General features: G+C 33.8%; 1 protein-coding gene across 1 annotated transcript in view; it reads left to right on the top strand.

The window, feature by feature from the left end:
- Window positions 1-13604, top strand: part of Pka-C1 (Protein kinase, cAMP-dependent, catalytic subunit 1) — a 47881-nt gene that overhangs the window by 13575 nt on the left and 20702 nt on the right. The window contains exons 4-6 of the mRNA XM_068378038.1: window positions 9079-9161; window positions 12012-12138; window positions 12807-12902. Coding sequence (XP_068234139.1) covers window positions 9079-9161; window positions 12012-12138; window positions 12807-12902 — 306 coding nt within the window. The remainder of the gene's footprint in view (window positions 1-9078; window positions 9162-12011; window positions 12139-12806; window positions 12903-13604) is intronic.

Genomic DNA, 13604 nt, shown 5'->3' with positions numbered 1-13604 from the left:
AATGTTGATTTGGATCTTATTGCTATAGACTTGTACTTGAGAAGTCTATATTTTAGTGTCTACCCTATAATTATTATTAAGTATATAAAGTCATGTCCCCACCCTCCTGAGAAACTGCCATTTCAAAGAGTAATTGTGAATGATTATTTGAAATTGCTGTGATCAACGTGTTAAGATCATCATAAGCACACGTGTGCACCTCCATTGTTATGGCACTTGCTGTGAGGATTGTCGTGAGAATTATATCAACGAAACTGCTTTGGTTTCGCCTTAATATATCACTCATGTTTACTAGTTAGAAATTGTCTGTTTGGGTACAGCTCGTGAAACCACCTGCTGCTTACTGTATTTGAAGGAGGAAACATGTGACTACTGTATTCTAGCAGTGTACTGTAGTGGGTATTGTCTCCTGTTTCACCGTTGTAGAATTGTCGGCGTTATTAAGCTTTCTAGAGTGAAGAGAAGTAAATTTGTGGTCATAACTAGTTCTGAGTGGCTAAGGTCAATTTCATTGTTATATAAATCAAAACCCATTTTGTTTGTTCAGTCACTGGCGGAGAGATTCGTTCCCACATCACTGAATCTTTGCCTTTCCTTTGTTATCTCATGTATTCATTTTGCAACTCATGCGTGTATTGTGCAACGTAACTGGAGCTTTAGTTGTCGGAAGTCCTTCATTTAGAACATGACGGAAATAATTATAACTCCTGAAGGGGGCTGCGTTGCGTATGAGATAAGACTGGCATAGGAAGCAACGCCCCCACACATTTCTTTAACATGTATTGTGACTGTTTGGAGTCGCTGAAGAAGGGCACTCGTAAATCAAAGACTTACATGGAAGAGGGAAGAGTTGTCAGGTGTAAGGACAGAGGTCCCACGCAATGTTGAAGAGTTTTTTCTCTGTACCACGCAATGTTGAAGAGTTTTTGTTTTTTTTCTTTCTTCTTTGCAGAATTAATCCCAGGTTCTTTTAAACAGTGAATTAAATTGGTAGATATAGTCGGTCAAACCATAACTGTTACTCGAGAACAACATTTTCCTTATTGGTTACACACTTTATTTTTTCTCTTTCATTTACCAACGCGTGAAATAATGCCACAGATTCTTCCCAGAGGAAGAAATCTTACAATTATCCTGTTAGAAAACTGAAAGGAAGGGTAGTCAATAAAGCAGCCTTTCCCCAACAGTAATAAGCAACTCCAAGTATCCAATTCTCCTCGTATGGTGATGAAGCAGCATTCCCTAGGAAAGCAACGTAAAGAATCTATATGAACGATGAGACCGCGAACATCTGATCACTGTTAAAAGAAGTAAACGGCAGAGGTGTCATGAAATCGGTTACTCTCCAGATACTTTCATTATTCTGTCTTTTTCAGTTCTTTCTTGAAAGTAGATTTCAGCAGTCGTTGTGAATTTATTCTTGTAACAGTGATATGTTCTCATTCAGTTCTTGGCATATAATTTCATGATTGGTTTGTTTATTTTATTCTACATGGGCGCTTAGCTTTTTCAACGCATTTGTAGCTATCAATTAAACATCAAGTGTAAGCAGTGCTTGTTGTGAGGGAATAGTTTAAATATAATTCTCATATATTTAATGGTTTATTTTACGCTCTATAATGTTGAATAAAGATGTTGCCGTTATTTTCCATTATAAGTAGCATATTATTTGCATAATTTAGTAATATAGATATAACTGTTGATATATGCAAATATTTATTCACGATCCTGAATATATGTTTATTATACTTTTTTTTCAGGACAACTCATTGATGCCTGTACTCCTGTCCAGTTTTTTATTGTATTTCATTAAAGCAGTTTCTTTTTCTTGATTTGTGTGTAATTTACAATCTGATGTCTTCATTATCTGTATAATGTTCACTTTAGTGTTGGTGTACTTTCTGTTTCAGTATCGATCACCGTTTGGTTCGATAAACGCGATTATAACATTTCATGTATAGTCTATGTCTACTCTTTTCCTCTTCTCTCCATCTCTCTAATTTAGATTTATCTTTAAATTTTCTAATGTTACCGGCGTAATGATTTTCTTTTTATGATATCATGTCCTTTAACCTCCCTCGTCGAAAAACCCCGCAGGACTACAACAGCCTTTATATGGTCATGTCTTTCATCAATGGCGGAGAGATGTTCACCCACCTTCGACGTGATCGCAGGTTTAGGTAATCCCTTCCACCCCTCTCACACTTTATTGTCCTTTTATCTTTTCCAAAGAGGTTAATATAACCTTTTCTCTTATCCTTTCATTTCTGAATTAAAACTAAATTTCCTTCCCTTTTCCAATATCTTTGGTATTATTTTGTACAGTTGGGTTGGTTAAGTATTTACACATAAACGATTTAGTTGTTTCAGAAGTATATTAATATGGTTTATTGGGTTAATGGCAATAATTGGACTTTCGTGCTTCAGTTAATATGAGTGGTTGTGGTATTAGTAAAAAAAAGAAATGCGCTAAATGCACAAAGTACATGAATTACATTTAGTTAAACACACTTGTTTGTACGCACATTTACACACATGTATTTATGTATGTATATATGTATTTGTGTATGTATATATATACATATATACATACATATATACATACAGTATATAAAAGCTAAAACAATTGCCGGTATAGACTGGCATAGAAAGACCATAAACAAACGGGAGTGGAAGGACATATCTGAGGACTTTGTTATGTAGTGACTTAGCAAAAGCTAATTCTATATATATATATATATATATATATATATATATATATATATATATATATATATATATATATATATATATATATATAGTGTGTGTGTGTGATATTAGTTATTTTTTATTATATATATATATATATATATATATATATATATATTATATATATATATATACAGTATATATATATATATATATATATATATATATATATATATATATATATACAGTATATATATACTGCGTGTGTGATATTAGTTGTAATTTTTTTATTTTTATATATATATACATATATACATATTATACATATATATATATATATATATATATATATATATATATATATATATATATACATATACATGCACGAATTAGTAAATTGACTGTATGTTGATATTCTATAGACTTTGGATGCAGAGCTAGGTACGTTAGGTAACTTTGGATTTACAGTAGTTTAATGAAAGATCGAAAAAAAAAGCAAATCAGAAAATGGCTAGGCTGAGTAAAATTTGTATTGAAAATACCTGAAATTACTTTTAAAAATCAGGCTATATATCATTTTAGTGAGGTTGGTGTTGCTGTATGGTCATCAGTCGTAGTAAGACAAAGAAACACTATCCAACAGAATTTGTAGATTTGAGAACAAATCCCTCAGAAGAATATTTGGAGTTGAATGGCAGCACAGGATTAGAAATGAAGCAAGAAAGAGATTACTCAAGTGCCATGTAGATGAGATCATGGTTATGGGTAGATGGAGATGGTTTGGTCATTCTCTTTGCACTTCCAAAAAGAGATTAGTTCCCCAAACGTTTAACTGGGCTCCATAAGGCACTAGAAGAGTTTGAAGACCCCGGCCGACATGGCTGAGGACTAGGAAGCGTGAAGTGGGAGACTTATTGTTTTAAAAGCTCAAGATAAGGACGACTGGCAAAATCTAACCGAATCCCTTTGCGTCTGTAGGCGTAGGAGATGATAATACTGTTGTTAATTGCCTCAGATATTCCTAATTAGGTAGGATCAAAGGAAAAAAAATTATAATTTTTTCTCGTTAATATATTTTTTTAAGCTCGATAAGTTTAGTTCCCTTTAATGTTAAACTGTACATCATGTTTAAAGAGTATTATAATATTTATTCTATTTTCGTGACAATGGAGTGATCCTTTAAAGCCCTCAACAGAAATGTGGATAGAATACCTAGGTTTGATACAACTAAGCTTCTAGAAAATGAGCCCAGAGAAACATTTGCAATTGAATGTAGGAATCAATTTGCAGTCTGAGAGACTTTAAGAGACGAAGAGCATACAATTAATTAATAATGCTGTGAAATTAAGAACATATATCAGTCAGTTGGTAGTGAAGTTTTGAGACATGCAGTTACAAGGAGAAAACCATGTATATCAAATGATACTTGGGATACTATAAAAAGGAGACAAAGATTGAAATTTATTGTTTAAATTTTTTGAGGAAGTAATGAAAATTACAAGGTAGAGCATGCTAAGTATTCCAGTGTTGACAGTGAGGTCAAAATAAAAGCCAGGAATGGCTGGAGAGAATATTTAGACAGGAAAGAAGATGAGGCTGATCTGTTTGGCCTAGAAAACAAGCTTGTTGCATATGCAGATGATGCTACTCTCTTTGCATCAATTCCATCCCCTGAATGTAGATCTGAGGTTGGTGAATCCCGCAATAGAGATTTAGCTAAAATTAGTGCATGGTGCAAATTATAGGGTAGGAAGTTGAATCCTAACAAAACTCAAAGTATGATTGTAAGTAGGTCAAGGACGGTGGCTCCTCAACATCCGGATCTCAGCATTGATAATGTTTCTTTAACTTTGTATGACTCTTTTGAAATTTTAGGTGTGATTCTCGACAGCAAATTTACTTTTGAGAAACACATTAGGTCTGTATCTTCTTCAATTGCACAAAAAAAATGGCTTGTTGAGAAAGTCTTAAGATTTTCGGTGATCAATCTATTCTGAAGAAGTGTTTTAATTCTTTCATTCTACCTTGTTTTGAGTATTGTTCTCCTGTCGGGTCTTTTGCTGCTGAATCTCATCTTAATTTGTTGGACAGAAACTTACGGTCTATTAAATTTCTTATTCCTGATGTAGATATTAATCTCCGGCACCGTCGTTCAATTAGTTCATTATGCATGTTGCATAAGATTTTTTATAACCCTGACCATCCTTTACATTCAGATCTCCCTGGACAATTCTATCCTGTTCGTAATACTAGGCAGGCAGTTAATTCTAATAGCCAGACCTTCTCCATCATGAGGCTCAATGCTACATAGTATTCTAGAAGTTTTATTCACATCTCCCTGGACAATTTTATCCTGTTCGTAATACTAGACAGGCAATTAATTCTAATAGCCAGGCCTTCTCCATCATGAGGCTCAATACTACATAGTATTCTAGAAGTTTTATTCAAGCTGTTACAAAGTTGTGGAATGATCTTCCTAATCGGGGAGTTGAATCAGTAAAACTTCAAAAGTTTAAAGTTGGAGCAAATGCTTTTATGCTGACCAGGCTGACATGAGTCTTTTTATAGTTTATAAATGACATATCTGTTTTTAACGTTGTTAATAGTTTATGTATGACATATCTATTTTGACGTTGTTACTGTTTTTAGAATGATTTATTGTTAAATTGTTCTCATCATTTATTTATTTTCTTATTTCCTTTCCTCACTGGGATATTTTTCCCTATTGGAGCCCTTAGGCTTATAGCATATTGCTTTTCCAACTAGGGTTGTAGCTTGGCTGGTAATAATAATAATAATAATAATAATAATAATAATAATAATAATAATAAAGGTATGAATTCAGGGAGTGGCTATGGTTTAAGAATTTCTCATAGAATTATTAAAGAAATCTCTACCGGGCCAAAGAGAGAGATGGATCTGTTATAACAACCGAAGATGAAGAAAGGAAACGTTGGATGGAATACTTTCATGAGGTCATAAATAGGAAATAGGAAGGGAAAAATTTTATTGATACACCTGAAGCGGAGGAACACCTCAATATGCCCATGAATGAATTCTGTGTGTTTGAAGTTGAAACCATCATTAGTAAACTCAAGAGATGGAAACCGCCCTGGGTACGATCGAATAACTACTTAGATGATTTTGGCCGAAAATCAAAGTGATTCCCAAAATACTTACAGGATTATTTTGTACAATGTGGCAAGAAGAGGCAAAACCTGATGAATCGGAGCTAGAAGTGTGGTGAAAATGCAAAAAAAAGGAGATTGACTGATTGCAATAATTACAGAGGCATCACACTTACGTCAGTTGTCATAAAAATGTATGGTATGCTCATTCTAAAGACTCGAGAAAAAGATTGATTAAAAGCTGAGGGATAAACAAGCAGGATTTCGAAGAGGTAAATGCTTTACTGACCAAATTTTCCTTTTAAGACTTGTAGAATAGAGAAATCAAATTTTGATGGCATTTGTGATTATGAGAAAGCCTTTGATAGTGTGCGCCGGCCAATTTTGCGGATTGTCTTACGTTGTTATGGAGTTCCTCTTAAATACCGGTATGTAAATTTGATTGTCTACTCATGAGCATAGCAAGTGCAAAGTTAATGTTAATGGAGTCATATCAAATGAATTTTCAGTGAACAGTGGAGTACTCCTAGGAAATGTTTTATCACCTATGTTGTTTATCCTCCTCATGGGTTTCGTAATGCATAGGACAGTTGGGAATGCCGGAGAAGGATTGAACTGGATTGGTATCAGAAAATTAGCGGACCTTGAGTATGCTGATGACGCTGTCCATATTAGCAAAATGCCACAGGACTTGCAAATCTTGCTTACCAGAATGCATGAAATATCACATGAGGTTGGGCTCAAGAAAAATAGAAGAAAGACTGACGATGATGAGAACGGAATATGCAATATGGGATGAAAATTATTAGAAGGAGAAAGGATTAATGAAGTGGAATCATTTAATTATTTAGGAACTATGATCTCCAATACAGTGTCTTTAGAATTAGAATTTAGTGAAAGATTGAAAAAAAGCAAATCAGACAATGGCTAGGTTAAATAAAATTTAGAAATAAAATCACCTGAAATTACATAAAAAAAATCAGGCTATATATCAGTTCAGTGAGATCGGTGTTACTGTATGGACATGAGTCGTGGTATGACAATGAAACAGTATCCAACAGATTTTGTATAATTGAAAACAAAGCCCTCAGAAAAATATTGAAAGTTGAGTGTCAGGTCAGGATTAGAAATGAAAGTAAAACAAAGATTACTCGAGTGCCTTATGTAGATGAGATCATGGTGAGGGGTATATGCAAGGCCAATAGATATTATTGGCCTTGGGTATATGGAGATGGTTTGGGCATGCGCTTCGCACTCCTCAAAAGAGATTACTTCACCAAACGTTTAACTGGGCTCCACAAGGCCCTAGAAGAGTTGGAAAACCCAGGCCTACATAGCTGAGGACTATGAAGCGTGAAGTAGTTGATGAATAAAGAAGTATTGATTTATAAGGTCAAGACAGAGACGACTGGCGAAATTTAACTGAGGCCGTTTGTCTCAATAGACAGGAGAGGATGATATATATATATATATATATATATATATATATATATATATATATATGTGTGTGTGTGTGTGTGTGTATAAAATGATGCATTTTATCTACTTGTGGTGCTGTTGTCACCATAGCGATACTGATGTGTCTTCCCACCATATTTTTTTCTTGTTAATTATTTTAACATAGCTCAGGTTTTGTAACTTTGTAGTTTCCCTCTTGGAAATTTTTCCTATATCGTTTTTTTTTTTTAGTTTGACTTGATCTTAAAATTAATGAAAATCCTCCCTCGTTTTAAGTAACTCATTGTCTTTGCGCCTCTTTTACCACCTCCTTTTGAAAGAGTTTATACTGCTACCAATGTAGTGATGGAACGATCTGACAGGGTGGTCATTAGTTCATTGTAATTTAAATTCATATAATTTTGTAGTGTTCATGATTGATTCATAGTCCGGGAGAACTTAGTGAGATCTAAGATGAACTTGACCATTTTGACGGACGCGATTATTGTTATGGTCAAAGTTGAATATTGTTCTGCTGTATATCGTTTTTACTTTTTATTTGTTAGTCAGTGGTTCTTTGAGTGTCTTCGTATATGTTTTAAGAATTTCAGAACATCGTAATTCTGTTTCTTTTACCTTGAGCTCTCCATGTGTTATGGATTCGAATGTATTAATACACTGCATTTAAAATGTTGTTCTTTCAGGGGCTCACAGTGTTTCACCTGAACACCTTTGCTGCCTGTATTCCATTCCAAAGATTTCATTACAACCATTCTAAATATGATCATTCGTTTGATTGGATCACCAATGAGGATTTTCCAGTTCAAAAAAACTAGAAATATTTTCCCTACGTCAAGTAGCACATTGTCCATAAAGACAGTATTTGGGTTTGTATATTATCTCTCTCTCTCTCTCTCTCTCTCTCTCTCTCTCTCTCTCTCTCTCTCTCTCTCTCTCTCTCTCTCTCTCTCTCTCTCTCTCTCTCTCTCTCTCAAATACTTGATTATGAACTGTCAACAGGTCACATGAGCTTCATAGACCGTGTTATTTACTTTTTTCAGGATAACACAAATTTATACATGGTGCTAGAATATGTTCCCGGGGGCGAGATGTTCTCACACTTGCGTCGCTTGGGAAGATTTAGGTAATTACTAACAAAATAATTTTAGAGTATTTAAATTTTACCTACATTTTAAGCCCTACGTAATTCTGAATTGACACTAACAATTTTTTCCATGTTTGTATACCAACCTTTTTTTCAGGCCTTTCTACTAACCGTAATATGTGCTGTATGATTATCTCTGATTCCTTAATGTGCCTTTTCCAGACATTTGTATTGTTGCTTCGAGGAGTTTTTGCCCTTTTATACGCTGAGAAAAATTCCACATGCACTGCACATGTATCTGACGTGTATCAGGTTACGAGCTCTTGCTTGAAAAGAATCGAGACAAAATGATGCCATATATGAGCATTTTAAAGCACTGATTTTTTGTTATATATTGAATTTCCAAGACAGCAAAATTTTGCCATCGCACACACAGTCTTCTACTGAAACTTTCATTTTAAATTACCAGGGGGGTATTCATGTCTTCCACATACAGAATTTGTATGAGGCGTAAGTTTACGAAGGCCAGATACATCTGAAGACATTTATTACTAACCAGTGATATCCTCTCAAGCAAGTGCGTATAGGAAGCCTCATGCACGATCAGTGTATTCCCTGAAATGTATAAACAACGACCCGCCCGTCTTTGTTGGTTATGCCCCCCGAATGTTTGAGTTAATCTTTCTTGTGGTTTTCAATTGTGTACGTCTTAATTTTCAGGATAATTCCAATTTGTACATGGTCTTAGAATACGTGCCGGGTGGTGAGATGTTCTCTCACCTGAGAAAGATTGGCAGGTTTAGGTAAGATAACCAGTGGTGTGACGTAACAATCCTTCTCACCAAATCCATGTCCCTCCAATATCATGACCACGGGAATATCTAACTGGAGATAGCTTAAAAAACGACAGTCATCGCTCTGGACCTTAATGTCTACTGTATTCACTCTCCTTAAGGAAAAAATGTGGCACCTGTGATTTTTTGGTCGCGAACCATGATCCTTACATAGGTCAATTTTTAATTTTTGTCCCTTTTTAACATATTCTCAGTGGGTCATGAACCCAGCCCCAACTAAACCTTAGTTTAATATACATTCCCGTGCTTAACCTTGAACGGACTCAACCCTAACTTTCCACCGTCACCCAGTTTTTGATGGATATTCTCACTGCATTAGATGGCTTCACGGTTCTTGGTGTCGGCTGAGGAATTACTGTTGTTTGCTTAAGAACCCTCATGAGTGGACGCTACTTGGCATCTTCATATTTGAATTCCAGTTGTGCTTCCGTTTGACAAATATTACTGACAACTTTTTATGAAACAAAACGGCCTTGAAAACATTTGAAAATCTTTGTTACTTAGCTTTGCAACCAAGCATGGTATATGGTGTACTTTACAGTCTATGCTTAAAGAAAACTTGCGTTTTCATGAGGGTTTCTTATAATATGCTTGCCTGTTGAAGTGGCGCAGTGTTTATTTATAGTGGAATAGCAGCAGTAGGCGACACCAAGTGTTCAAATGATATTCATAGATGTCCCAAGTAGAATTCATTTGTTGTAGCTAAATGTTTCCTACCAGCATTTGAGCTGCTTCCTTTTGAAGAGATTAGTGTGTGCCTTTTCTCACTTTATTTGCTAAAAACAAGTTTTTCTTTTCCCGCTTCAAGAAAATATTAGGATTTGTATTTTTTTCCGAAATAGACAACGTTTCAATCTGCTATTTGACTGAGTTCAGAAAAAAAAATTATCCAAACGAATGCATAAGTCTCTTACTCGTAAATGTCCTTATCAACTTTTTTCTCTCATTTGGCTTGTTGTTGTCACGAAAGCAATTGTCATCTTTTGAGAATGTAATATATTTTTATATGAAATGTAATCTTTATCTGGTTCTACCTGTTTATGTATTTAGATATATATATATATATATATATATATATATATATATATATATTATATATATATATATATATATATATATATATATATATATATAAATATATTTATATATATATATATATATATATATATATATATATATATATATATATATATATATATATATATATATATATATATATATATATACAGTATATGTATATATATGTATGTATGTATATGAATGTATGTGTTTGTATGAATGTATTTATTTATTGTGTCTATGCGCATGTTTGTGTACTTGTTTATGCTGTGCTGCTGTGAGGACATACATATTACTTTTACTAAAATATCATTATTAAATGGATTAAAACACACTAAACCGACTTCCTCATAAGTCTTAACACATTGTATAATACATTAATTCAGAATCAGCCTTAATGCTAATAAAAAGTTAATTTCCGTGGCTCTGTCACCTCCCTCTTAAACAGTCATACATATACTTTTCAACCTTTGAAGGGTTGCACGTGAAGGCAGGGAACTACCATACTATCAATATCACTATTGGATTTTGTAATTATGATTTTATTTTTTTTATGTCCTCAACGATGAATACTATATTTGTAATACTCTGATAGGAGGACAAAGTTTTGTAAATACAAAATTTTGAGACAAACAACAGGAAATGTCAATACATTTACAACAAGGTTGGTCTTATTGTTATGCTTTTTATAAATATCAGTTTATCTTTACTTGCTTTTTTTGTTCGTTATTGAAATGAAATCTATTTTCGGGAAAATGTCCAGTTCATGGCCGTTGCTTGTTTACCAAAGTATACAAATTTGTGTTTTCTACCGCCTTTTTCATCGTTCATTTACACTCTTGTAAAAGTTTAATGTTGTATTGCACAAATTTGCTGTGCCATATTGTGGTATTTATTGGCATTTTTGTACCAAGAAGTTAATGTAGCTGTATGTTTTTCTCCTGTTGTTTGCTTATTCCAACTTTTCCTCCACCCCAGGAGGTTGTATGGGTAACATGAGGAAGAATTCCGATTGGAAGAAAAAAAAAGCATTATTCACACAGGTTACTGTCATTAGATTGAATGTAATAAAAGGGCAGATACTATTAATTCTAGAAATAAATTATCAAACACATTATCTGAATATCTAAGAAGTGTTAATTTTCACAATTTGTAATCGCATGCATGTTTGTGCTTCGTTTGTGGTGATGCTTTAATCGGTGTTTGAATAGTTTTTCTAATGGAATTGTCTAACTTTTATTGTGATTCGATTTTTTGCAAGACAAAATGTAGAAAATTTTGTTGTATTTAACTTTAAAGAATATGAATCAATGGATATAACTACAATTTATTTGTAAAAAAAAAAATCCTTTTAGAATATAAAAAGGGCTAAGTTCAGTTAAAGCTTTATATATAAGAAGTTTTCAGCTCTTTTGCCCTGTTTTAAAAAGATATTTTTGTTTAGTAACTATCTTCTTGAGAAAAATTAGTAATGTTCAATATCATGAGTCTAGTGTACTTTTTTGTATTTCATTTATAACTGCATGCATTTTTGTCAATTTATAAACCTTAGGCTACACCCTAAACTACATGTAATTTTTATATAGCTTTTGTGTTGAAACTTTGATGAAAGAATCAGATGATTTACAAATGTTTTTAGTACAATACTTTAAATAATTCAAAGAAAACGAATTGTCAGGTGTATTTTTTTTGTAACCATGTTAATTTCTACTAACAAATTATCCTATTTATTCCCTACAGTGAACCTCACTCTCGCTTCTATGCTGCACAGATCGTTTTAGCATTTGAGTACCTACACTATTTAGATCTTATATATCGAGACCTTAAACCTGAAAATCTACTTATAGACAGTCAAGGCTACCTCAAGGTAAGGTATATTCCTTATTATACATACTTCACCCTTTACTCATTTGATTACCTCTGTCATAAAGATAGCACAATGCACTCAATTTTATGCATCCTTTCTATATAGTATTTGTAATATGATACCAAGCTTGTCAGCTTTTTATTTCCTGATAATAGCCTAAGGAAAGATATCATCACAATTGTGTGTAAATGCACTTTCGGCTTTTATTGGATTCCTTTGGAATATGATTTTCTTTAAGACAAATTGGCCAACGTGCAAATGTATCATAATATAATAAGTTTGCTGTGAGTTTGGTTTTATGAACTTTTGGGGAATTTAGAAAATTATTACATGCGGATGTGCAACAGAACTTTTGATGAATTATAGTATTTTCTAAAGACTTGGCTTGCCATTAGACACAAAATTCTTTAAGAGCAAGCTTTCCTAATTCTAAATGTTTTATGCATAATACTTTGGGGAAATGATGCTTTACAAGTAAAGTACAAGTGTTAAGGAACATTTTGTTTTTACGGTTTTATGATATTACCGTAGATATCCTGTAGTTGATTGTCAAAGACTTACAATGATATATTACGGTAATTGACATTTTGGGTAAATTTCTCTTTTAGTTCAAGGTACATTTAGAATATCTGTATCATATACTTTCATTAATCAAAACTTCATTTCAGGTAACAGATTTTGGTTTTGCAAAGCGGGTGAAAGGACGAACGTGGACGTTGTGTGGTACGCCGGAGTACCTGGCTCCAGAGATCATTCTTTCCAAGGTACAGTTGCAATTGCAGTGCTTATTATTTTGGAACCTCAAGGAATTTGGGTTAATAGAATCCATGGTCTATCCTCGCCTCCCCTATCTTCACTCACCCGTAACCACATCCTTCTGAGTGCCCGCCAATACTTGTCCATAACTTTACTGAACTGAGAAAGTGTAAATATGAGGGGACCTAGTGCAGATTGTTAAAAGATAGGGTTGTGCTTGATAGAGTTGTTCACTGTACATTGAACTTTTGTGTTTTGTTTTCAATACATATTTAAGTTATAAATATTTCTTATTTCATTGTACAGGTATTCCGTGTGTTAATATTAAGTTAGCCTATGTTTATACAGACTAGACATTGTTAGACCGTAAAATTGGTGTAACACTTAACCCTTTCCACACTTTGACCTTATCTGTATACCCCTTGAAGCTATTAGGGCTGATACTGGAGAGATTATTTTACTGTAGTTAATTGTTTTTTGGGAATGTGCAGAAAGAGATGTTTAGTAGGCAATGGAAGAAGTCTGAAAGGTATTCTTCTCCGTCGGAGTCATCCTCAAGGTCGAAGAAGTCCCTCTTCTTACTCCTGCGTCTTGTCTGCCCAGTTGAATCTGGAAAGAGTAAGAGTAGTGTGCCTTTTACCCCTGGACAACCCTCTGGTTTGGCGGACCCTGTTACTTCTTGTAGTGGAGCGGCATTGCCCACTGCTGGA

Source organism: Palaemon carinicauda, chromosome 8 (genome assembly GCF_036898095.1).
Source record: "Palaemon carinicauda isolate YSFRI2023 chromosome 8, ASM3689809v2, whole genome shotgun sequence".
In the NCBI taxonomy this organism is placed as follows: domain Eukaryota; kingdom Metazoa; phylum Arthropoda; class Malacostraca; order Decapoda; family Palaemonidae; genus Palaemon; species Palaemon carinicauda.
The sequence above is the reverse complement of the archived record's forward strand: the minus strand, read 5'-3'. Positions and strand labels throughout refer to the sequence as shown.